Source organism: Rousettus aegyptiacus, unplaced genomic scaffold (assembly GCF_014176215.1).
Source record: "Rousettus aegyptiacus isolate mRouAeg1 unplaced genomic scaffold, mRouAeg1.p scaffold_m13_p_5, whole genome shotgun sequence".
In the NCBI taxonomy this organism is placed as follows: Eukaryota; Metazoa; Chordata; class Mammalia; order Chiroptera; family Pteropodidae; genus Rousettus; species Rousettus aegyptiacus.
This window is the reverse complement of record NW_023416308.1, coordinates 75,900,614-75,927,799: the sequence shown is the minus strand read 5'-3', so window position 1 is coordinate 75,927,799 and position 27,186 is coordinate 75,900,614. Positions and strand designations below refer to the sequence as shown.

The 27,186-nt window shown below is 35.9% G+C and overlaps 1 protein-coding gene across 4 annotated transcripts in view; it reads left to right on the top strand.

Annotated features, from left to right (window-relative positions):
* Window positions 1-27,186, top strand: part of PAAF1 (proteasomal ATPase associated factor 1) — a 34,954-nt gene that overhangs the window by 5,184 nt on the left and 2,584 nt on the right. For 2 of the 4 annotated variants that reach the window (XM_036221352.1, XM_036221354.1), the window contains exons 3-11: window positions 121-224; window positions 3,611-3,700; window positions 8,956-9,054; window positions 9,710-9,860; window positions 16,024-16,218; window positions 18,440-18,531; window positions 19,604-19,719; window positions 21,281-21,363; window positions 26,689-26,771. In XM_036221352.1, the coding sequence (XP_036077245.1) occupies window positions 121-224; window positions 3,611-3,700; window positions 8,956-9,054; window positions 9,710-9,860; window positions 16,024-16,218; window positions 18,440-18,531; window positions 19,604-19,719; window positions 21,281-21,363; window positions 26,689-26,771 (1,013 nt within the window). Of the gene's footprint in view, window positions 1-120; window positions 225-3,610; window positions 3,701-8,955; window positions 9,055-9,709; window positions 9,861-16,023; window positions 16,219-18,439; window positions 18,532-19,603; window positions 19,720-19,846; window positions 19,900-21,280; window positions 21,364-26,688; window positions 26,772-27,186 lie in introns of all 4 variants that reach the window. The other 2 variants (XR_004950986.1, XM_036221353.1) reach the window with 2 other exon arrangements.

Below are 27,186 nucleotides of genomic sequence, written 5' to 3'. Positions count from 1 at the left end.
CTGCTTTTCTTTCATGAGTCAATTTTCTACCGTCTATATAGATGCCCGAATTGGGTCTTCGAGGAGAAAAATATTAAATTTGTATTATTTTTTGACACATACTTCTTTTCTGCTATATAGGGAAACCAACTTTGTATGGCAGCCTCACTTGTCAAGGAATTGGCCTTGATGGCATCCCAGAGGTCACAGCTTCAGAAGGATTTATTGTGAATGAAATTAACAAGGTGGGTTATTTTGTCTTCTAGATGGCACCGTGTCCAAAGCTATGGTAGTACCTATATATCTACTTCAGATATTTATACTATCTATGTTTCAGTGTCATTTCCGTTTCACTTATACAGTAGTCACAGTTTTTACTGCCTTTGAATGTCAAGAGTTTTTTTTTTCTTTTGTAGTTTTACATATACTTTCAGATGCAAACTTCGTCTTACTTCCCTTATACCAGTGCTGTCCAACAGATAAATAATGTGAGTCATATGTACAATTTAAAATTTTCTAGTAGCCACATAAAAAAAGGTAAAAAGAAACAAGTAAAATTAATTTTAATAATATATTAATTCTAATTAATTTTAATAATAGTTTATTTAACCCAAGATATCTAAAATATTATTTCAACTATAACTAATATAAAAATTAATAATGAGATAGTTTACATTCATTATTGAGTCTTTGAGATCCTGTGTATATTTTACACTTAAGGAACATCTCAATTTGGACTCTAATTTTTTTAATTGAAATGCTTGATAAATATTTGGGTTTTATACAATTTACAGTTGAAAACATAGATTCACATACCCAAATAGTTCCAGACATACTTAAAACATTTTCCAATAACTGGATCAAATATCAGTTTTTAAATTAAACTTTAAATAAAATTTAAAATCCAGTTCCTCATTTGTACTGGCTACATTTTAAGTGCTGAATAATCTTATGTGGCTAGTGCTTACCATGTCATACAGCATAGCATTATCTGTCTGGTTGGGCCTTGGTGAAGACCTATATTAATAGTACTTAATAGTTTTTCTACTTGGTCTCTGAGGTGAGTAAATGGCCAAACTAAGTGTTGCAGAACCCCTGATCTGACTTTCCTTACTCATTCTGATGGCTGCAGTCAATATCTTCTGGTGACATGATTACCAAAAGGTAAACCAGCCTTTTCTTTTTTTTTTTTTTGGTTCCTTTTTTTATGTGTGTAATTAAACTTTTTTAGTTGTAAAATATTTCCGGTATACTGACAAGAATAGAGAATACTTTCTCTTTTACATAAGATTTTAAGCAAATATTTATTCATTACCCTCTGTGCAAGGTAATAGGCTACATGTTATTATATATCTTATATTTATTTTTCATAAACACCTGTGATATTGTGGAAAGTGTCAGAAGATCTGAGTCCAGCTCTTAGTTAATTCTCACACTCACTAGCAATGTAATTTTGGACAAATAGCTCATTTCCCTGAGCCTCAGTTTCCTCATCTATAAAAAAGATAATATTCTACCTTATAGGCTGATTGGCGGGTGTGAGACTACATATGAATGAACATATGTAAGATATTACAAAAATGAATTTTTTATCAAAATAATCCTTTGGATTTGGGATTTTAAATTTCTATTTTGCAGATATGTAGTCAGACTGATTACCCTTAATAATCAAAAGTAGTTAGGCTATATATTGGAATTGAAACCAAGTTCTTTTAACTCTAATTATAACACCACCTTGCAAGCCTTCATTTTTCCCGAGTATTTCACCAGTATCCATCCATAGCCTTGGTGCTGACTTCCTTTCTTCCCTTCATACGCAGACTCTGGTACAATTCCAATCTTCCAACGTGATTGCTAATTTCTACTGTATACCTGCTAGGTCAGACAATAAGTGCTTATGGTTGAGTGTTCATTTCTTTCCTAACTGCCATGAGTCATTTTGTTATTTGATATTGCTACTTTTGTTCTTTTAAACATATCTGTCAGTATGCTTAAAAACCTAATCCCAAAGGACAAAAAGTTTGTCCTTTGAATTTTATTTTAGTGTAGAATACTCAAACTCCATGTCCCACCCCTGAATTTTGTCTGTTCTGTTTGTTTTGATATCTCCTGTAGCTTTTCTTTAAATTATTTTTAATAACAGCATGATTTTCTACTGCTGACGATGGAAGGTAGTTCAGCATTTATCTTCCTTCATAGTCTGTTTATGGGTTAAAGGTTGAATTGCAGGATTCATAAGCAGGAAAAATTCATGATTTAGTGTAGTGGCTGATTCTTGAAATCTTTTATGTAATTAGCTCCAAAGAAATGAAGTCTTCTGAGAGCAAACCAATGCCAACAGAGGCCTGAATCCTAAGCGCTCAGAGCTCCTTGTGTCCTTGAATATTTAGCCAGGAGAGTTTAGCTGACGCTTTAGTTTCGGGTACAGGAAACAATTCCAAATACAGTTCAGCTCTCTGGCAGCTGTATGGGCTTTGTCATGTGGTTAGAAGCAAAAACTCGATTTAATGAAAGGCCTGTAGACACCCAGACATGAATATGCTGGCTAAGAAGTTACTGTTTGTACAGATATTCTACTTGTCTTTTTAAAGGAGTAGAAGACCTGTAATAAGAGCATGTTAATTTGAAACTGTTTTTTCTAATGAACTGTGAGGCCTCTGCTTGTTGTAAATAGATTAGCCTTATAAAGAGGTTCGGAAAATCTTGGTTATTGAAGACATTTGCATTACCCAGCATGATTTCCAGAAACTGTAAGAGAACAGATTAGGGGCCATGTGGTGAGTGTAGCTCCTCAGCTCTGTATGGGAGATATGTACTGAGAAGACTGGGTTGCCAAGTCTTTTATACCTCTACACATACTACCCGGAAACACCAACGTACTTACCTGTGATGGTTACAAAGGCTGCCTTTAGCAATTCATGTTACCTGACCCTAACATTGTTTCTAGGTAGAATTTCCTACTATGTCACCAGTGTTATCTTGATATAATAGTTGAAAGATATGTGATAATAACTAGCCAGAACACCTGGGGGATCATAATACAGCTATGACCATGATGAAAACCAGTCTATTTACTACAGTCAGTTTAAGTTTTAGGTGGGAATGAGTACCACAAGCCTGACCACTCTTGTAAGACGTTGTGAAAGTGTACCATAATTTACTTTACCGGTTTTCTCTGCTAACTAGATGTCACTAATCTTAACATTTTTTCTGAAAGTCCTTAAAGGCAGCAAGTTTACTTTCAGTCTAGTCTTTTAGGCCCCTTGTTTGAGGGCTGATGCTGTTTCCTCACATCTGTTGATCCTATTCCCTGTTTCACTGCTAATTAAACATACTGATATTAGACTTTCTTCTAAAAATTAATGTTCTCATGTTTGTCAGTTATATCTTAGTGTTGGTTTGTCTTCTATGGGGCAGTTTAACATAAAAGGATAATGGCATCTCAGCGATTACAAATTACATTGCAGCCCCTGTAGTGAAAGGTGATAGTTTTTATGGGCTAGGGAAGGAGGATTAGAGAGGAAACACTTAAAAGGTGAGAATTTTCTGTTGTCCTCATGTTTTGTTTAAGAGGCCTTACTTCTATTGGGGTAGCTTTACTGATGTATTTCATCTTTCCTGCTCTGTTTAGAAAAGCATTCATATTTCATGTCCAAAGGAAAATTCATCTTCGAAGTTTTTGGCACCATACACTACTTTTTCCAGAATTCATGCAAAGAGTGTAAGTATTTTGATAAAATGAGAATAGCACGTTAATACTTTATCTGCATGTCTAGTGCTATAAACATTCATAATTAATGTTTCTTTCATTTACTTTACATTTTAAGATAACATAGTTGATGAGTGTGATGTTTAGGACTAGAATATGTATGTAAATCCACTCAATGGTAATCTTAAAGAAAGGAATTTTGAAAGAAAATTTCCTTATATATGTTTTAGCAGAGCTGCTTACTAGCTTTTGGATGATGATAATAGTAGCTGACATTTGCATAATTTGCCACTCACTGCACATATTTCTGTCCCTTTTCCTATAGGACAAGGACATTTTCCCAAGTATAGCTTATTGAGGAATAACGTTCAACGGTCTTTCTGATTAAAGTCCTTTCTACTACCATGGACTTTTGGAAGTAAAAGTGAGAAATAGGTGTATAAACTGATTACATTAAAGCCTTCCACTTACTGTATAGTACATTTTTAACAATAGCTATTTTTTCCTCTTATTGCAAAACATACTTTTAGTGATAAAAACTTAGGAAACATGAAAGAAAATGAATCACTCATATTTCTATAAAAAAGATAGCTGTTGTGAACTACTGTGTGCCAGCATCATGCTAATTTTCAAGTATCAATGGCTTATTTGATTCTCCCAATCTTTTTTCTTTAGATATTTTACCACAATAGGTTTTTACACTATATACTATTTTATAACTTGCTTGTTATATACATCATTCTATGTTATCTTTCTATGTATTTTTTAAAGTGCTGCATAGTACTCTCTGATTTTACTACAATTTTTCCAATCTTACATTATTGGACATTGAGTTATTCCAATTTCATGAATTCCTATTTTGATGATATAGCTAACCCATTGCTCACAAAGGTAGGAAGAAACTAGAGTACATTTGTGAAAGTAGAGTTACTGAGTCACAGAGGATGCAAATTATAAGTCTTTTGGTATATTCTGACTGACTTCCACTTAACTGATTTATTGAGTCAACTGTTACTCAGCATTTCCTCTGTAAAACATAGCGACTGATCTCCACAGCATATTCCCAGTTCATAAGCTCTTCTCTGAGGTCTGCATACTTCTACTTACCAAGAGTCAGTTGCAGTGCCAGTTATATTGTTTTTGAAATTATCTTATCAATTAAGTATGTTAAACCAATGTCATATGAATGTGAAAAGACAGAGAGTGATTATGTCTATTGTAGTATGTGTGAATAAGATAAATGCAAAATATTAGGGGAAAGATTTTTTTAAAAACACCTAGGTTAATTTTTGCTCTTAGATTACGTTGTAAATGTGAATAAAGATTTGCTTTGCTTTAAAGAAACTAGAACTTGTAAAGTGTGCCTTTGGTTATAGTTTATTAACAGAAAGTCAAGGGGAAGCTTCCTTGTAGTAATCAGTAGACTAATGAAAATATTAGTGAATTTTTATGTATAATTATATGTTTGAGTTAAAATAAAATGTACGTATTTATGCATCATTATTTATTATTTCCTACTTTAACTGAAGTTTTTGATTAATTGATCTACTATTAATTGATCTAGCTACTACAGTCTTTTACTGTATTGCTTTTTTCTACCAGTCTGACCTAACATACTCTGCCAATACAGTGTATTAGAAGTTGAAGTTTTACCAATTTGAAAGTATTTCATTGTTATTTTAGACTTTTATTTTTTATACCTAAAGCAGCTGGTCTTCCTAGGTGGTCTCCCATCCAAGTACTAACCAGGCCTGACCCTGCTTAGCTTCCAAGATCAGACAGGATTGGACATGTGGCATGGCCTAGACTCATTGTTATTTTAATTTGCATTCCTTTGATTAATCATTGGACTGACCACTTTTTATATATTTATTGTCCTCTCTTTTGTCATTTTCCCATTTTTCTAAGTGTGAGTTTTTTTCTTTATTGGTAAGAGCTCTTATATTAAGGTTATTAATCCTTTGGCATATAGTTTACAGATTTTTCTAGCCTACTATTTGCTTATTATGTCTTTTGACATACATATATTTAATATTTCTTATTTCTTTTTTTAAAAAAATATTTCTAGATAATAAAACCTATCAGTTTATTCCTTTATGGTAACTGCCTTTAGAGTCTTGCTTAGAGTAGTTCATGATTTTACATATATATATATATATTCACTTCTAATTGCTCAACATAATGGGTAAGAGCATGAACTCTAGAGACAGACTCATTGGATTTGTCTCCTTGGATTCACATTTTGGTTCTGTCACTTGCTAACTGTGTGACATTAGTCTACTTCTTTAATTCCATGTGCCACCGGTTCCTTATCTGTAAATGGGAGTAAAAATAATGTTTTTCTTTTAGGGTTGTTATAAGGATTGAAACAGAATTAGGTCTGGAACATAGAAAGCACAATATAAATGTTAATTAAGATTATAAATACAGTATTTTCTTTGAATTTTTATGTTATATTTTTTACATCTCAAACTTCATTATTTGATTTGAAGTAGGGATCTAATTCATTCTTTTTGAAGTGGTTAGCATGTCATAGCACTATAAAGTTATCCATTCTTTATCTCACTGGCTTGAATTTTCATCTTTATCTAATATTTAGGATTGTTCCATTGATCTCTCTGTTCTTTTGCTGTGACTAAAGAATAGATAGACTCTGATCTAGGTTTCTATACTAGCTCTGCTATGTTGTGGAAATTACTTAATCATCTTTTAAAACTCAAATTCCTCATCTGAAAAATAGGGTAATGTATTATAGATTATTGAGGGTATTGTAAGAGGATAGTATGTTACAGATTTGGCACATAATAGCTATTCAGTAAATGTTAGTTCCCTTTCTTCTTTTTCTTTAATAAAAATTTGGAGGCTGGAGACAGCTGGTATGACCTAAAATCTACTCTTCAGTATTCTGTCACTTTGGGAGATGTGGATAGTTTAGACTTAATTACTTCTTAGATCTAAGTACTAGGGCCCCAAAGATGTGTAACAAAGATAAATAACACAATAACCCTGTCCCCTCCAGGAAAAGTACATTAACTGAGAGGATGTAGTACAGTATATCAGAGTTTCTTACCCTTGGTAACTTTGGCACTATTGACATTTTGAGCTGGATAATTCTTTATTGTAGGAGGTTGTTCCAATGCACTGTAGGATGTTTAGCAGCATCCCTGACCTCTGCCTACCAGTTGCCAGTGGGACACTACCCCCAGTTATAACAACTAAAAATGTTTCCAGACAATGCTAGATGTCCCCTAGAGAGCAAATTTGTCCCTGGTTGAAAGCCGTTACATTATATGAACATAGTGCAGAAGACTACTGGAGAAGTGATGAAGTCCTTGAGGGAATTGGGAAAACCACTTACCTTGTGAAAAGTAGGTTATTTTTTTCAAATGATCAATTGTGCCCTTTTTCTCTTATTTTCCCTTTCTCTTATTCGAGCTCATTATTAGATGATTCATGTACTTATTAATTACCTACTATATTCCAGGTACTCTTCTGGGCTCTGGGGCTGTAGCAATGAATAAAACTGTGGTGTAGAGCTTACATTCTGTGGATATGGGACCAGACAGGATTTGCTAATGACTTCAGTATGATATGTGCTAATGACTTGAATATGATATGTGAGAGAAACCGAGGAGTTGGGATAATTCCAAAAATTTCGGCCTGAGAAGTGGGTAAACTGTGATGCTGTTTACCAATTGGGGGAGAAGTAGTTGTATTGGTATATACAGAGCAAAATAAGAGTTCTAGTTTGGATATGTGAAGTTTGAGATCTCCGTTATAAAGCCAAAGGTATAGTTGGATAGATGCCACTTGAATTGGGAAAGAGGTTGAGCTATGTCGCTGTAGGGATTAAATGGATTTCAGAGTGAGTAGGAACGTGTTTAAATATGTCATTCTGGGGCCCTGCAAATGAGGACAGTAGTTGGTCTTGTTGGTATAGGTCAGATGGCTTCACTTTCCTATCTAGTATTGATGAGGTACTTCATCTTTCTTCCCAAACTGCCGTCATTTGGTATTTGTTGAGTAGTTACTATGCACATAGCCTGTGATTCATGTAAGAAAGTGCTGTATGTGGTTCTTACACTTACAGGGCTCATCACATAGTTGGGGAGCTAGACATAGAGTTGAAAGGATTGACAGTACAAGTAGTCGGACTTAAGACCCAGGATTATAGTGGGAGCTGTGGTCTTGGAAAAGAAAAGTAGATCTGAGAGATATGTCTCCTACACTAGAATGTGAAGGCAGGGCTCTGTCAAATTTACTTCTGTGTCCCCAATGCCCAGCAATGCATGGGAAGCCAAGAGTAAAATGGGATTATTATGAAGATCAAATGATATAATATGTTTGAAAATATTTTATAAATGATAAAATGTGAGATAAATAAGAATCCTTAAAATTAGAGGATCCACAACTAACAGTCTATTCTGGAGAACCAAAATAAAGAAGAAAAGGTCTCAGAAAGTGTTAGTGTTAATATTTCTTGCAACCTTATTCATTATGGCTTAAATGGCATAGACCAAAGTAAAATGAAAGATTGGATAAGTAAAGCCAAAGTCTCTACTTTTTCCTTAATAGTTATGTCATATGGGAATTATTATTGCTAGAAATATGTCTTGGATTATATATCTCAATCGTATGTTTCTGGAATTTTCGCAGCTGGGTTTTTTAATAAAAAGGACTATGTATGCATATATATATATATGAAAAAGATTTGGCATTCCGATAATTTCTCATTCATGAAGAGATTGCTAATATTGAAACTGCATAAGTGAATCTGGGAATTCTTTTTTACTTGTTCTGAAATATGCACACACACATAATTAGGATTTTACAGAAAGAATGTGAAAAAGTAAATTGGAAGCATCTTTGCTTTTCTTTAACTCCTTCTGGTACATCTTGGAAGACTGTCTTTTCTAAGAATTCAAAGAAATATCTTAATTTTAAAATAAAATAAAAGATTTAAACTATGGAAATGATATGAGGATAGAGAAAACTTTTTAGCTGAAGCAGGAGACTATAGATGGTTATAAGAATATCTTTTATTTATTTATTTATTTTTTTGAGAAATAGAAGGTATTGGCTCTAGCCTCTTTGGGAGATTGTTTATAGTAAGTCAGCTTTCACATGAAATATATATCCTTAGTGTTGGGAAGCATAGGCTTGAAAAAGTCTTAGAGGAGTGTGAAACAGGGGAGGTTTATACCATATATCGAGGGAAGATGAGCTTTTCATTATTTGTAACACTGGTGGTTTTATATTTTGAACAGATAACATGCCTGGACATTTCCAGTGGTGGAGGCCTTGGTGTGTCTTCTAGTGCTGATGGGACCATGAAGATCTGGCAGGCTTCCAATGGAGAGCTCAGAGTAAAGGCTTTGGATATACTTTTAGAGTCTTGTACATGAAGGATGGTCTAAGAAACCTTAGACTGGGTCATGGAAAGAAGAGTAGCCCATTCTAAAAATGTAGTGCCACTGTACTTCAGTGAATCTTTGTTATTTTATGTGCTAATCTAAGAAACATCCTCAAGCTTGGTGACTTGCTAGAACAAATTAGGGCTAAAACAGTGGAGGACCCAGCCCAGTGACTGTCTTAAGTGGGTGGTCCCTTGGTATGAACTGCCTTCAGTAATTGGTTTCTAAGACAGAGTAGCTAGGCTGTTAAACTGAGTTTATAATTAAGTCCCCCAACTATACAGAGGATTTTAAGAAGAGGTTAATAAGAGTCCTCAAGCCTTCTCAGCTTTTTATATGTGGAACTAGACTTAGGGATGGCTGTGAGAGCCGTGACATTCAAATCCACAATCTCTGTAGCCAGTGCTCGAAAGGGAGCCCACAGCTCTTAGAACATTACCTGGTGGACAAATGAACTATAGAGATCCTTTGGACCTCCTCAGTTTTCAAACCCAGCATGTGGATATAGCATGTAGATATTTTATTTAAGGGACCAAAGATATAGGGGTTAGAGAACATCAAAGGATGAACAAGAGAACTAGCATGGAATTTTCTTTTGTTTTTCCAGAGAGTATTGGAAGGACATGTGTTTGATGTGAATTGTTGCAGGTTTTTCCCATCAGGCCTTGTGGTTCTGAGTGGGGGAATGGACGCCCAGTTGAAGATCTGGTCAGCTGAAGATGCTAGCTGCGTGGTGACCTTCAAAGGTCACAAAGGAGGTATGAAGGATGATTTCTCCAGAAGGCTTCTCTAATGATCCCCAAAGATGAATCAGCAAAAAGATAGAAACAGAAGCTTGTTTTCCACAAAAATAGAAATAATTCATTCAACTGGCCATTTAAATAAGCTGCTATTTCCCCAAGGATTAGAAAATTCCTTTGCTACCCATTCTTGTTATTGCTATCTAGAACTGACTGCCTTATACAGATAGCTGTTATTCACAATTGATAAGTGGAAAAAAATCCTCCTCAGGAGACCATCTACTTGTGTGCTTAGGAAAAAAGTTAGAGAGGTGTGCCCACATTTTCTCATTTCTGGTCCTTTGGCTGAGATAATAGTAAAAGCATGATGACAAATGGCTGCATCATCAGACATCAGAGATAGAGTGTGGTACTGACCGTTGATTCTTATGGATTAAAATCACAGTTCAGATTTTAAAAATGGATTGACCATATAACCGGTTGATAACAGGTTGTCGTGACAGAGTGAGACCATCTTCCTTTTGTAACTGATTGCTTGGTTTGTTGGGGACAAAATATAATGTAGACATGTTTTATCCTTAATTGCAGTGTTAAAAAGGTGATAAATAATGTTGTTCTTAAAAGTTTGGATATTTTTGAGAATTTTGTAACATCCTCAAATAATTCCTTAACTTCACCCCCTCTTTGGGACCATAATACACATTATCTGTGCCACTCATTTGGGAATTAATTATGTATTGCCCTATATTTATGGTATTTAAGGCAATATTTTTGCCTTATGTAGCTGACTATATTATAAATAACTTATGTGTAGAAATTGTTTTAAGTTTTAAAATTTCTTTATAATGGTTTGTAAGATTACATTCAGATCATCTAGCAAACACATGTTAACCTTAGCAAATAAATGGTTTACTTCTAAGACTAGTGAGTACATGAATGCCTTGAGAGGGAATAGAAAAGATATTTGGAGCTTTCTTCACATTCTGCCTGAAGAACTGACAGATCTGAGTCGAAGTAGCCTGCACTGTTGGGGAGTCCAGGAGCCAAAGGAGTCTAGAGGAATGCTGAGGGAGTCGCCTCAGACTTGGACATCCTTCTGAATGTGTGAGGCATGGGGGAACTTTACAGTGAAACAAGGTATGACTGTGCATGTTGAACTTAACAGGATGCATATTCAGCACCAGTGTACACTCACTCAATTTATGATATCTTTGGATTACTGCGATTGTTGATTGTACCCTTTACATGAATCCTAAGTCTCCTAGCGTTCTTCTGGTTTCCTTAAGAATACATGTGTGTCACTTAGCTTACAGTGGATTATAGAATGTTCGTTAATCTGATTTAAGATTATATTCATATAGTTCCATTCTTTTGGTTTTATGAGAAAGTCCTAGGGTGAGTGGGGGACTTCTCCAGAGTATAACAACCTTGACTTTTTTCTTTCTTGAAAGGAAGGTTTTTATTAGATTGAACAGAAATGATAAACTGTAGGAGAAATGATGAAGTCAGATCCAGGCTGATGTCTGTCAGGTCTTGAATGCTGCTCTCCAGTGAGTTCTGTAAAGTAGCCCAGATTTGGAGCTGTCCATTCTCCTGCAACACAGACCAAAAATCAAGATTAATCTTTGATAGTTTAGTAGCATATAGATTACTATCTCGAACCAAATGACTTCCAAATGGCTTTGTGTGGCTCTTTTTTAGAATCTCTTTAGTTATGAGGTTTGGAAGCATTTTATTAGAGAAAGTCATGAACCAAGTAAAAAACAATAAAGAATTACAGCAGGTCTTTAAATAATGTCCTTTTGCTCAATGTTTTATTACAACATTGGTGAGAGTCCATAGGAACTTAACTATTGCTTATGTTAACCTGTGGTAAAATTGGTTTCGTTATACGCCATTTTGCTTAAAGTTGCAGAACCTCTTGGCAATGTTAAGTGAGGACTTACTGTATTACCTGTATTTGTGATCTTTAGTGTTTTCACAAGTAGTAACCAAATAAAAGAAGCAAAAGAGTGTTGAAAGTGAACGTGGTCTTTTATTGCCTAAGGTAAGTCTTGGCAAGTAAGATATAAAAGAAAACACCAGGAAGACTGGATGGAACATAGCCTGATGCTTATTGCAAAAGAACCATTAGGACACTAATAAAGCAGTTCTGTGTAAAGCTCTGTTGTAAAAGATAACCTTTTGTTAGCTTAATTAAATCCCTGGCTTGCTTAATGCTTCCAATATATGAAAACATGATAGTAATGGAGGCAGTACAATAGAGTAGTTAGCATGGGATTTGGAGACATAAAAACATCTTTTTTTTAATTAAAATTAAATCTTAATTTTTCCACTTATAATCTGTGTGACATTGGAAAGTCACATGAGCCTTAAATCATGTAAAATGGGGATAGTAATATTAAACGAGGTGGTATATATAAAGGATTCAGCATAATCCCTAGCATATAATAAGTACATAATAAATGTTCATATAAAATATAAAGTTAAATTTTAATCCCTTCCAGGAAAGGTGGGCCTTGTGGCGTTTTAACATACTTGTCAAATATGAAAAGCATAAATTGTTATTTCTAATAGAAATTATAATTTCTAATAGACATTTTCCTATAGAAGCAAATATCCTAGTTAATAAGTAAATGGTCTTTCCTAATACTTTTAGATGCATATTTTATATATACTAAAAGGATTAGTGTGTTCTTAATTAACAACTAGAGGTAAGATTTGTATATATTTCTAAATTTTTGCAATGAAAGATTTTAGATAAACTAAAAATAGTTTGGTCCTTGTAATATATGAGTTTACTAAGTAGTACTAAAGTGTACTTTAATCAGTTTAAGTTTTTAAATTGCCCAGATTAGTTGAGGTTGGTGATTTTGGAGGTATATATTCATAATCCTAATGCTTTGTCATAAGCTATGGAAACATTGAGACTACATGAAACACGATTTCAGTTGATTGATTGAGGTTTTCGCTAACCAAGGTCGGAAAGATGCTTAGATTTGTGGAATAATTTTAAAAAACGAGGTTGCATTTTCAGCTCTTAGGCCATTATTTTCAAACTCTTAAACACTTTCTTGGAAATAGGATATGATGTCTTCAAGTAAGAGTAGGTGTTTCAAGCTTCATTCTTTTCTGAGATCTGAGTCATAGTCATTACTTTTCTCATGTACATATACATGTACAATGCTACCTAGCAACATTAAAAGAGCTTAATATAATAAACTAGATAATTTTAGTAAACTTGTTAAAAACATGGCTAGAAATATGAAACTTGCTCCCTTTCTTACTAATACTTATTTCAGTCATAGATTCATCTAATGTTATTCCTATTTCCCAGACTTTGGCTAGAATGTTTATATGTGAGTTGGCTGAATCTTTTCTTGAAGGCAAATGCTCTTTTGTCTTGGCTTGTATGTTGAGGACTTGTATCTGTTTGGTTTGATCTCTAAAGCCTGTATGGTTTCTGGTAGGTCTTAGTTATGGCAATTTTCTTACAAAGGTATTCCTGCTACTTTCATAGCTTCTTTCTAAAGTAATTCCTCAGAAGTTCCTGCTATTTTAGGGCTCCTCTTTCTTTTATTCTTGTCATCTAAGAGTGAAAAGACCCACACTTGATGCCATTATATTGAGTGACATTTTATTAGGGGTTAAGAATTTTTCACTCTACTTTTATAAAAAAGAAAAATGTTCTAGATGTCAGCTCTTTAGTGTTACTTGAAATTAATGCACAAGTAATACCATTCACAGCTTCCTAAACACAACTGTACATCCTGCCTCAGGTACATACTTATCAGAACTATTTTTTTAAAAAGCTTGTATCACTTTCATGGAATTCAATAACGTTTTAAGGTAGCTGTTGCAATTTCCTAATAAAGACATAAACAGATCTTTGATTGCTTAATAAGAGCTGAAGGTCTTTCCTAATGTTCCTATTTTTGAGTCCTTAGGATTTTTAAAAGATCAAAGATCCTTTTCTAGTTATGCTGAACATGTCATGGAGATAGAGTAGAAAGGTAGATTTTTTTAAACTCAAAATACCTGACAGTTACAAAATAATGTTGTAAATAAGAAACAAAATAGCAGAACCTGTTACCTCCTCACATCTGTTTCTGAGAGGAAGGCTATTTTAAAATCTGTAGTGACTTTCATCCAGTGGATGTATAATTGCGAGGATTACATTTTATTTTTCTAACAACTATAGTCAGCTATATAAATTGGATTTAATTTTTATTTTAAATAAAGTATATATGGAATCTTATACTGAGATTAGGTCCAACCCGAGTTTTCTCATATTTTCTCCAACAGGCCCTGAATTGGCTGCATTTTAAGTCTGTGGCATTTTTGTAAAGTTATCTATTTCTGTTCCAGTAAGAGCTAATGCATATGGTTAACTGCATAGGTCACCAATGATTGTACCTTATATTGAGTTGCTGTGGAGTTTTTGTCAAGGTTTGTATATCTGAAGTCATCTCATATTCAAAGAAATGGGGAGCTAGCCAAAGATCACTAATTTGCTAGGTGATTTTTGGTCAGGTACTCTTATTTGTCAAGCTGTAAGTATTTATTGGGCACCTGTAATAGGATCAGTAAATGGGTTTTAATAAAACAAGTAACAGCCCTGCCTGAATCACCATAGGGTTGGGCTACCTCCCATTTCTGTACAGTTCTGTTTTACCACACATATGCCATTGTGTTGTAACTCTTTACGTCCATGACTGTCTCTATCTGTTTATGCTGAGGCCAGGGCCGTAACAAATATTCAGATAACAGGTAATAGAGGGCTTCAGAAATTATAAAATCTGTGGACATTTTGGACATTATAACACTCTGGATCTTATTTAATTTTTTTTAGTAGGCAGTCTTGCTAGTTATGGTGCCGGGCCTGGTAGATGCCTATGCTCAGCTTCCTGCCGGGCTCCTCTGACATCACTCTGGCAAAAGTGGAGCACTGGCTCACACTTCCACTTTGTGAACAGGTGAAATGGAAGCTCAGCATCCCCTCAGCCCTGCTGATACCTTTCTGGTGAAAGTGGAGCACCAACTTATACTACCTCAATTTGCACTACTTCCTTGCTTCCAAGTGGGTTTGTAAGCTCAGCTTCCTGCTGACCAACACCAGGGGAGGGGTTGGAGAAAGAGGAGTGCTACTTCCCGTTACCTCATTCTACCTCTTTTTTCTACCTGTTGCTGTCTGGTGGCGGTATAGGTTCAGCTCACCTCTGGACCCAGCAGCCCGTACTCCACTGGGCCTGGTCAACATCACTGGGTTGGGTAACTGGAGTGCTGCCTCCTTCCATGGGGGCTGGGTTAGAAGATCACTTCTTGTTCAGGCCCACTGAAACCTTAGGTGAGGGGGGATAGAAGTTTTCCTGTTGCTTTTCGAGTGAGGTGGATACTGCCAGAAAAGGTTTTCTGTTCTGATAGGCCACTCCTTTCCCAGTCTTTTGCCTGCGGGCAACAGGCTTTTCTTCAGGGTTGTTGTTGTTTTTTTAACTGTGCCTGTTTTTTTGTTCATTTTATTTGTTTGTTTGTTTAATCAGATGTTGGAGCCTTCTTCAGTGTCCTGTCTAGGATATATGGGAGGCAGTAAGGAAATCAAGGAGCTCATTGTCCTGTTGTTCTTCAAGTGTCGAGGTCCCTAGGTGGTCTGCCATCCTCTTTCCATCCTTCAGTCTTCCTATGCTTGTATGTCCAGGTTTTTTAAGTTGTAAGGAGGAGGACCTGGGATGAATGAGGCTACTCCATCTTGGCCAGACCAGAAGTCACATTCTTTTTTTTTAAGTTGAGGAGACTAATCCTTTCAATTATTTCTCAATGGAAGCACTGGGATCTTTTAAGATGGTGATTTCAGATGTTCCTCTCTAAAAAGTCCACTTAATTTTTGTTTAAAAAACAGGTTTTAAAGCCAAAATAAAAACTTGAAAATCACTATTCTACTGAAAATTAAATCCGGAGCTGCTGCTTCTATGTCTGTCTCATAGCTAGTCTTTGAACCATTGGGAAACAGGGACTCTAGTCTATTTATTTCCGTTTTTCTAGCGCTTGAACATGCCCAGCATGTAGTACAAACCCAGTAAATGTGAAGGAATGAAATAATTTATGCAGATCTGTTTTCTCTGCCCTTATAGTCCGTCCCTCTGTTACCTACTTTATCTTGGGTCTTTTTTTTTCCTCTTGCCAGGTATCCTGGATACAGCCATTGTTGATCGGGGGAGGAATGTGGTATCTGGTTCTCGAGATGGGACAGTGCGACTTTGGGATTGCGGCCGTTCAGCCTGTCTGGGAGTCATTGCAGACTGTGGTTCTTCCATCAATGGAGTGGCTGTAGGGGCTGCTGACAACTCCATAAACCTTGGCTCCCCTGAGCAAATGCCTAGTAAGTTGAGAATGATTAGTGCTTGCATTAGTTTCTCCTTTTTTCCCTCATTCTTTTCTGCTCTGTATCTGATATTTCTAATTCACCATAAGATTAATATTTATTGCAAACCTATTCTGTTTCTTTTGCTTTGGAATCTACAAAGAAACTACATGTCATAGTTACTGCATTCTAGTAACTATAATCTAATTTAGATGAGACTAATGCCTATAAAACAGGGAACATTCAAATTTTGGCTTAAATAACTTAGTGATTCTTGGAAGAAGAGAGTGTTTTAGGTTAGTGTAGATGAGAAAAGTGTCACAAAAGAAGTTGACTTAAACCTTAAAGTATAGGTTCGAGGTACACAGATAAGAACAGGAAGAATGGGAAGTAGGGCAGGGTCACCAGTGACTCCATGTTACCTAATCTAGTATTACTGTTTTGTGCTTGTCTTTCCCAGTTTTCAACAGGATTCAACATAGTCAGCTCCTCCTGTCAGGACACTTTTGTTTCTTGGCTTCTGTGATGCCACACTATACTGCTTTTTTTCCTATCTCTCTGGCTGCTGCTGCTTAATCTCCTTTTATGTCTCCTTTAGTCTACCTTTAAATATTGAAGGTCCTTCAACTATAACTACATTTTTTCCATAGATGATCGATGGCTTTAAGTATTGTATATAAGCTGGCGATTTCCAAAAGTATATCTGAAGTATAGACCTCTCACCTGAGTTTTAGGCTCTATTTAGATGTCTAATAGATAACCCAAACTTACCTTATTTAATGTGGAATATTTGATTTCTCCCCACCCTAAATATGTTTTCTTAACCTTCCCATTTGCTCAAGCCCTAAGTCTGATATACCCCTACTTTTCCTTATGTCCCATATCAGCAAAGCCTGTCATCTCTACTTTCCAAGTTTTTCTAATTTTTCACCTCATACCCTCCTTCCCATTTTCCTTCCTGCCAGCATTCTGATCCAATCTATCATCATCTATTGCTTATACTATTCTTTAATCCATTCTCCTCAGAGCAACCACTGTGATCATTTAGAATAGGGGTCCCCACCCCCCAGGCCATAGACCAATACAAGTCCATGGCTTGTTAGGAACTGGGCTGCACAGAGGAGATGAGTGATGGGCGAGTGGGCAAGCAAAGCTTCATCTGTGTATATAGCCACTTCCCAGCACTGGCATCACCTCTTCAGCTCATTAATAATTAGATTCTTATAGGAGCACCAATCTCTGGTGACAAAAAGATTGGGAACCACTGATTTAAAAAACATAAATCATGTCACAGTTCTTTGTCCCTACTCCTCTCCACTGGCCTCTCTCTATATATATATATAAATTCTAACCCCTTTACCATGGGTTATCACAAAACCTTACACTTTCTGACCCTTACAGTTCTCTCTAGCTTCGTGTCATACCACTCTCTGCCAGGCCCACTGTGTTCCAGCCACAGGCCTTCTGTTTGTTCTTTCAGCACCGCAGACTCTGCCACCTGGTGCTTCTTGACTTCTTGAAGCTCTTCACATGTCTGGTTTCTGTTTACCATTCAGGTCTTAGTTAAAATGTGGCTTCCACAGAGCCTTTTTAAAGTTGAAGTTTAAATTTAAAGTGACCTTCCCCCACCCAATCCTCCCACTGTCTATTAACTTTTGATCATATTTTCCTGTTTTATTTCCTTTATAAAATTCATTACTGAAAAATCTTACTTGTTTATTTACTTATTCCACTATTTCCTATTTCCACTAGAATCTGGAAGAGTAAGGACCTTGTCTGTTTATACATCACTATTTCCTCAGTACCTAGAAAAATGTCTGATACATAGTACACCCTCAATAAATATTTAGTGAATGAATAAATTTTATTTCTTCCAGATCATAAGAGCCTTGAGGGAAGAGACTATTTTGTTTAGCATTGTATCCCTGCTTCTAGTATGGTATCTTGTTACATTACAAAGGACTGAATAATAATATATTTCAGTTGGGTTTGTTGAAGTATATTTTACATAAAGTAAAAGTCACCCTTTTTAACTGAACAGTTCTGTGAGTTTTGACAAATGTGTACAGTCATACAAACAATACCACAGTCAAGATATAGAACATGATAAATGCTTTTTTAATTAGTGAGTGAATCACTAACAGAAAAATACAGTAAACAGGCATCAGTATCTGTGCTTTCTGGGTATTGGCAGCTGATCGGCCTAGCCCATTATTTATATAGCTTATCTGTTATACAGGTGAACGGGAGGTTGGAACAGAATCGAAAATGCTGCTGTTGGCTCGAGAAGATAAGAAGCTTCAGTGCTTGGGACTACAGAGCAGGCAGCCGGCAAGTGGCTCCTCTAAGACCTTTGAACTCTGGGGCAACCTGGGTTGCTCTGATTCTTGGAAAACCACTTTGGAAACATTTCTACTTGCCTGCTATGTTCACTTTTTGAGGAAGCTTCATGAGTGAGAGGCAGTACAATATAATGATTAAAAGCATGGGATTTGGAATAAGGGCAACATTTAAATTCTAGTTCTTCCACTTAGTGGCTATGACATTGGACAGGTTACTTAACCTCTCTGAGCCTCAAGTTTCCCGGTCACTAAACTGGACCTGGTAGGACTTACAGGGCTGTGTATTGAGGATTAAATATTCTACTGCTTTGTGACCTTTGTTAAGTCACTTTCCTTCTAGGTCTTCATGTGTTGTATGTAAAATGATGAGATTATATAAATTCCCTTATGCCTCTAATGTAATGTGAAGAAATTCTGAGTCAAGGACTCATGCACTTAGGGCTCTTGATTAATTAATGCCCAGAATGTCTTTTATAGAATAATTACTTTGAAATTTCTTCCTTCATCTTTTTCAGATTTTTCTGGGAATACTGTATTCTTAATTAAACTCTGAGGTCCCTGGGGTTAGATTTTTAAAATTTCCTTCCAGCTCCTATCATTATCACTCAAATAACTTCAATATGATTTCGTTTGACCATAGGCTTTGTATTTTAATTTAATTTAGTTACTTCATTGTGCTGGTGGTGTTTCCATTTTCAAAGTTTGTTCCAGGAATTTCTCTATTTTTTATTATGGTCCTTGCACTCTGAATTTCCATGCTGGCTTTTACATCCAAAGGGAAATCAGAGGCTTTGTTTAGTTTTGTTTTGTTCCTTTCCTTTTTAGAACATTTAAGGGAGAAATGATCAATTTGAGCTAACATTAAGGAATAAATATCTGATAATTGCTTTTTTTAAGTACATGAGAATTGTGATTCTTTAAATTGCCATTTTATTTGTGTTTGTTTCTTTTCCTACAAAGTACCTCTCTTCAAAAGGTTGTAATGAAAAGAGAGGGTTGTAATGAAAAGAGGGAAACAAATTAAGCTTTAAACACCATTTTCGTCTCCTACTTGTTCTCAGGTATTCCTCTTTATTGGCTCAGATGCCTTCAACTGCTGTACTTTTCTTTCTGGCTTCTTGCTATTGGCTGGGACACAGGATGGAAACATTTATCAGCTGGATGTGAGGAGTCCAAGGTGAGACCCCATTCATTTACATGATGCAGGTCTTCTACGGAGTGGAAATTTTTATTGGCTTTAACATTGATTTAGCCTAGCATATAGATGACTATTGAATCAAGAGTATATTTTTTCATTTATAAAGGTTTTCCAGTGTGAATTGTCTGATTGTTCTTATTCCTGGAATCATATTAAAAGGTAATTTGATTCATGATTGTCCTATTGTAGTGATTGCTTTGGAAGTTAAGCTTAATAATAATGAACTAACATTTCACTTAAAACGATTTTGTAGAATATTTACTTTTAAGGAGCTCAGTAATTTTCTCCATGGTATTAGATCTTGGTTGGCCTAAAACTGATCATTTTCCAAGTTCAAGTCAGCCAGCTCTGGTTCTTTATTTAGCTTTGATCATAACCTATCTAAAACATGTCTTATTCTGGTCTTTAAGATACCCAGATAGAATCACACAACTTTTCTGTCCTAGGATTTAACAATTTCTACAGTCCTTTCCCTTCCTCCTTCTATTTTCTTCCTTTGTTCAACTAATTTGTTGAATGGTTTCTGTGGGCACCAGGCTTTGTGCAGCTCACTGAAAAGCAAAAATAAAAGATATAGACTCTGCCTTTGACGTATTTGTAGTGTAGTAGTAATGATGGACAAGTAAAAGACTTGTGATGCAGTGTGATCAGTGTTCTGATAGGGCTATACATAGGAATTTGAGGAAGCATCAAGAAGGAGAGGAAAGAAAGTGAGACTGTTCTCCAAGGGGATGAGGCTTGACTTTCATCTTGTCCAGTAGGAAGCTACTAATTTAGGAATAGAGGGTCCTGCCCTAGGTAGAGTAGCATATAGACAAGCATGAAGGCATGTGAAAATGTGGCACTTTCAGGGATCTTTGAGTAATTTAATATGACAGGTGTGTACTCTGAAGATGAGGCATTGGTGAGAATTGATGCCAGACAGGAAAATAGGAGTTTGCTTCGAAAGGACTTACATACTGTCTTAAGGAGTTTGGATTTTATTCCAAGAGCAGGGAAGAAATTCCAGCTAAAGAGTGACTAGTTTATACCTTTTCTTCCCTAATTTAAGTTACTTAACTTTTGTACTTGTTTTTGGCTCCTTGGAGACAGAGAATCTCTTATCACTATTATAAAATCACCCTTACCATATATGTTAAATCAATTCTCCCTCACCTTTCCGTTTTGTTTTACAGAGTCCTGACAATGTTAATATTTCACAACTGTCTTAATTCTGTCTATAAGTAAAAAGATTAACATATTGTTAACATTGTTACCTTAAACCTTTGTCAGGCCTCCCTGAAAACTGGAGATATTGTGGGTTACCAAGTTCATTCAGCCCAATGACATGTTTAGAGACTGTTCAGATTTATTCTAAGATGTTTTTCAGTGGATTATCTTGATCTATCATTTAAGGATTTTGCAGGAAAGAAACCATATGAATGATTGCTCCCTTCCTACCAATGTCCTATTCGTTATGGGTTAGTACTATATGCTAATATAGTCAAGCATTTCTTTTGAAGGAAAAAACTGAAATTGCCCCTTTCACTCTGAATCCTAGGACTCCAGTACAAGTCATCCACAGATCAGGAGCACCTGTTCTATCTGTGTTGAGTTTCAGAGACGGATTCATTGCTAGCCAAGGTGAGTCCAGGAGCCAGTGGAGAGAGATGGTTCCCTGTAGTTCAGTTAAACATAGATTTAAATGCCTGGTCTATGGCTGAGCTAGAGGCATGGTTCTCCACAATTCTTTGGCATATTATGCTTATCACATAGTGTTTATCAGCCTACATGGTAACCGTTGGTCCCCTCCAGTCCAAGCTCCTTGAGAACTATGACCGTGCCTTATTCATTGTGTTACCTCCAGCATTTAGCTCAGTGCCCACTGTGTAATTGGTGCTCAAGAAACATTGGTAGAGTGAATGTATTGGCTGTTATTGCAAAACATTGAGGATTCAATAACGAATCAGTTATAGTCTGTGTCCTAAAGGAACTTGGAGTTGCTAAGGCAGACAGACATGTAGACATGTGATTGAGTATGATTTGATAAAGCACTACAGCAGTAAACTATTTGGGAACATGGAGAACAGCTAACTCTAGTGGTAGGAGTGCTACAGGGACATCTTCATGGACCAGGTGACATGTAAGCTGATGAATATTTTACCAGCTGGAAATGTAAAGGTGAACATTGAAGGCCAAAGCTATAGTGTGTGCAAAGTCATAGATGAGGGAAGGGAGCAAAAAGAGGGCATCTATCATTTACTAAGTGCCTACTATGCAGTAGGTCCCATGTTTAAAGCTTTACATACATAATCTAGGTAAAACGAGTACCTTGATATAGCCAAGATAAGGTGCTTCGAATGGAGTTTGGGAGTGGAGTTGGGGTAAATGCTTGGAACAAGGTGTCCATTAAGAGACACTGACTCCTTATAGGAATGTTGTAGGTGAGAGACCTGGACGATATAGCCTGGAAGGACCACCTTACCTGAATGTATCAGTGTATCAGGATGTTTTTGGCTGTTAGTAACAGAACACCCAACTGAAAATGGCTTCAATAATTAGGAAAGTGTATTGCCTCACTCAACAAGAAGTCTAGGTTTATGGTGGTTCCCGGTTAGATTAGTTTAGAGATTAGAAAACAAAGACAGTAGAACAGATTAAGGAAACTTGACAACTAAATCAGTGTGGTATCCTGAATTGGATCCAGGACATTAAAGGCTAGTGAAATCTAGTTTCACTGAGGACTAGATGAGGACTATATGAGAACTTTGTGTACTATCTTTATAACTTCTGCAAACCTAAAACTATTCTAAAATACAAATTTTTTAATTAAAAAAAAAGGCTTTTGCAAGGAAAAAGAAATAAAATAAAATCAAGAACCCAATTTTTCTCATTTTTTGGTGCTCTCCTCCCTAGCATGTTGGCTTTTGTCTTCAGGTTTGTTCCCTCATGGTCACAGTGGAAGATAGCAGCTCTCCTCCTCATGTAACAGTGGATCTTGTTATCCTTTTTAAGAATCAGGGTAATTCCTCAGGAGCAGCCCAGCAAGCATACCTCACAGGCCATATTATAATACATGCCCATGCCTGAAACAGTCACTGACAAGGGGAACAGAAACGCCATAATTAGTTTGGGTTAATCAAAATTCATCCCATGTGTCACCTACTAATGGAGACAATTTGGGATTCTGTCATTCAGGAGAAGGGCAGGGAAATAGATGAGTAGGCAGCTAATAGTGTCTGGATTTCTGTGGCCATCTCTCTGATATAGGTTGGTACCCTTCATCCCTGTCAAAACCAGTATCTTATTTCTTTAGCCCTTCTCTTTCAGGATTTCAAGACCATAGCAAAGAGTAATCAGGACTCTGTAGACCTAATTTTCTAGCTCTCCATACTCACTCTCTCTGTCTCTCTTTCTCTCCTGTGTCTTGGCATCAGTTTGGTGATGCAGCAGTATTCCTTATAGAGCTTTAAGAGAACAGCTGGTATCAGCTTGTGACAGCTTCTCTTGATACTATTGCCATCACTCATTGTGATCTTATTTCTTTGATTCCCTTTGTTTGCCTTGCCACACTCTTCCCTTGAGATCGCTGCATTCTGGCTTCCATCCCCAACCCTCTGCACAGACTACCTTCTTGAAGGCCACAAAATGATGAGCTTCTTTACTAGATAGAGCCAGCGTGGCCTTTTATGTGTACAAGCCTGTTGTGTCCACTAGTCCCTAAATTTCCTTGAGGGCTGGTACCATTTCTTCATCTGTGTTACCCCAGTTCTTACACAGAACTGAAGAATCTCAGCAAATGTTTGTTGAATGAGTGAGTACATATTTTTCATTTTTCATGACTCTTAGTGATAATGAAGTCTGTTACTGTTATTTCCTTCTTAAAACTGTTAGCTCCTTTGACCTAAGTGATACTAATTAATCCCCTGGTATTCTTTTTCTTCGTTTACTGCTCTTTCCCCTGGTTTCAATAGCTTATATTTATAAGTACCTAATATGAGTCATGGTATACTGTAGGTTCTCAAATTATTTGTTGTAGTTGAATCCTGTTGCTATTCCTACTATTGTTGCCATCCCTAACCCAAAGATATTTCTTGAGTTCCGCATTTGTCCTCTTATCTTTTCTTCTCCATGCTTCCTCATGGACTCCCTGTTCTCACGGTTTTAGCTATCAATGATTGGAATCCACAGCTCTAGCCCTGACCTCCTACGTGACCGTTATTTTGTTGAGTAGCAGCATGATGTAGAAAAAGCATAGATTTTAAACCTAAACCAACAACCTAATCAATGAGTTTAAATCCTCACTTCACTTACTATTAGATTTAATCATTAAATTCATAATATAAGACCATTTTTTATTTATAAAAAATAACAGTTATATGGTTTAAAATAATAATACTGTGACCTTTGATAACTACTTTTCTAAGCCTCAATGGCCTTAGAGATAAAAGATGCAGAGTATTCGACATAAAGTAGACATTTTATAAATGATAATTTCATTTTACTCATGTTACTACCTCGTGCCCTATAAACCCTCCTAAAAAGTGTTCCTTGTCATGATCCACTGACGAGGAAACACTTACAAAAAGTAAAATTATGCTACAGGGAAATATATGTTGAAGTGACAAGGAATAATAAATGTTACAAGAGATGGATGGAGAAAGGGTTTACTCTATGGGTTGGTTAGAAATGGCTTCCTAGAGAGAATGGAAGTAGAGCTGGGACTTATCAGGTAGATAAGTTTTGCATATAGAAATGAGTGCAGAAGAGCAATGGTAATCATACATTTTTTGAGAGGAGAGAAAAACTCAATAGTAGATATTACTTCCTTGCTGAAATAATAACGAGGAGAAATAAAAGATTGTGATTGGTTTCCCACTCTGGGTTAGAATGAGATTTTGATGAACGTGGTTGCATAGTGTAGCAGTTAGCACATCTGCTTTACGCACAGAAGGCCCTGGGTTCATGCCCCAGTGGAGCCATAGTCCATGGTCTATGGCCATGCCACCCTGAACAAGCCTGATGTCTGATCTTGGAGGCTAAGCAGGGTCGGGGCTGGTTAGTACTTGGATGGGAGACCACCTAGGAAGACCAGGTGCTGTAGGCATAAATAATAATAATTAATTAGTTAAAAAAAATTTTTTTAAATAATAAAATGAGATTTTGAGACAGGAGGAATATAAACAAACCTAGAGCCATATTGCAGCACATGAGAAGCTTATGTTGCCTCTGTGGAAGTTCCGAAGTCACAGAGCTTAATATCCCTGAGAACCAGCATATGAGCCACCCAAGGCCTCTGCATATCTTCCCTCACTTGTCCTACCTTTAGACCATTAAAAAAAATTAATATCTCTGTGGCAAGAAAACATGGGTCAAGTGAAGGGTAACATGGAAAAGTGCTAACTCATGACCCTTCTACTTTTTGTAACTCTTTTCTACTGGAAAGATGGAAAGGCATAACTTCTGTCATTAATATCTAAAGGCAAAGGGAGTAAAATTAAAACTGTTTGCAGAAGACAAACTAAGACCAATAAAAGAAAGTTATCAAGAGCCACATTTCAGTTCAATATGAGGAAAAGCTTTCTGTTTCATAAGAAAGAAGCTGGCATTGAGTAGCGAGCACCACTAACTCAGAGGATAGACAAGCATGGGCTGGCTGGCTGCTCTGCAAGGTGATGAAGAGGGAATTCTGTACTTAGTTTAGAAGTTGGAAATAGATGATCTGTGAGGTCCTTTGTTTCACTAGAAAGGAAATTGAAATTGTCAGATTTAATAATTTGAAAACTTTTTTATTATGGAAATTGTCAAACAGACGCAGAGGTAGAGAGAATGGCATAATGAACCTGGTATACCCATTATCCAGCTTCAACAATTTATGATTTATCTTTTTTCATCCTGAAGCATATCACAGACGGTATATTATTTTTTGTGTGTCAGTATTTATATCTGTATCTCTAAAAGGTAAGGATTTAGGGAAGAAAAGATTAATAATGATGCAAGAAAGGTTAAGGTCCTCCTTAATGCTGCTGGTTGGAATATAGATTGATTAACAGATTAATTAAAATAAAATTATTGACAGGTTATTTTGGAAAGCAGTTTTTCAGATTTCCAAGAAGTTTGAAAAGTTTAATTAATATCTTTTGATTCTTTTCCAAGATTTTATACAAAGTTATAATCTTAATATAGAAAAGAAACCTTAGGCATAAAGACATTTCTTTTATGCAGTATGCTCTCAACCATGTAAAATAAAAATCTGCACAAAAAGATTGGAAAAATGCATTAAATTGTTAACAGTGATTCTCTTTGAATGGTAGATTATGGGTGATTTTTTTACTTCTATATTTTTTAAAGTTTTCTTCAACGAGCATGTACTATTTTTACATTAAGTAAGATAAGAGCAACAAAAAGAAAACAACTGAATAAAAGTGTATAATAATCCTAAAAAAAAAAAATCATCTTAATCAGCAGTTCATAGATCACCCCACGTTTCATTTTTCCATGCTCTTCTGAGAAAAAGTTTAAAATTAGATATGCTTTTACTTTCTTGGTATAACTTTTTTACTAATGTATGTAGTCAAGTTTATAGATTGAAGAATAATTCAGGACCATAGATTTTTCTTAGAAGAACATTTATATAGACAAATTCCCTGCTAAAAATCATTGTTTAGGGTACATTTGCAAACAGATATATAAATTTGCAATTACTTGCCCCATGCCTTTGGCAGGTATTGCTAATGAAAAACAACCCTCCTTCCTGTCAAAGGTGCTTGGCCTTCAAATCCTCTTTAGCCCAGCATTCTAGGCAGCCACTATAGGTCCTCATAATAAGACCTGTTTGCCAATCTGAATCTTAAGACAATCTTCTTTAGGCTAGTGATATACAGAAATAAACTAAAATATTGAGTTTTTTAAAACTCCTTCACATGCAACTGTCTTTTTAGTTTTCTAAATTTTCTTTCTGCCTTTTAGGTGATGGAAGCTGTTTTATTGTCCAGCAGGACTTAGACTATGTCATTGAGCTCACTGGGACTGACTGTGACCCTGTGTACAAGGTACTGTCCTGATTGGAGACCAGGCCTGGGTGATTTTCACCTGGGATCTAGGGCTTTGGTGGGGACTGAATATAGCTACTTTGTGATCATAGGGGTGATATAATATTTAGGGGTGGGATAGAAAGAAATCAGAATTTTGAGTCAGAAGTGATTGCATCGCTTAGTAGCTCTAAAAACTTGAAAAATCACTTCATCCCCATCCTCAGTCTGTTAATTCATTTATAAAATGAGGATAATAGTGAGATAATGTATATGAAAGCTATTTGTAAATTTAAAATATTCTATAAATATTAGCTATTATTATTTAAAGTTTAAGACTGATTATCCCATTTAATTAGAATGGAAAGAGAAAAATAAAAGAGGAAATAATATTGGCCAGACATTATGCTGGATATTTCACATATATTATCTCATT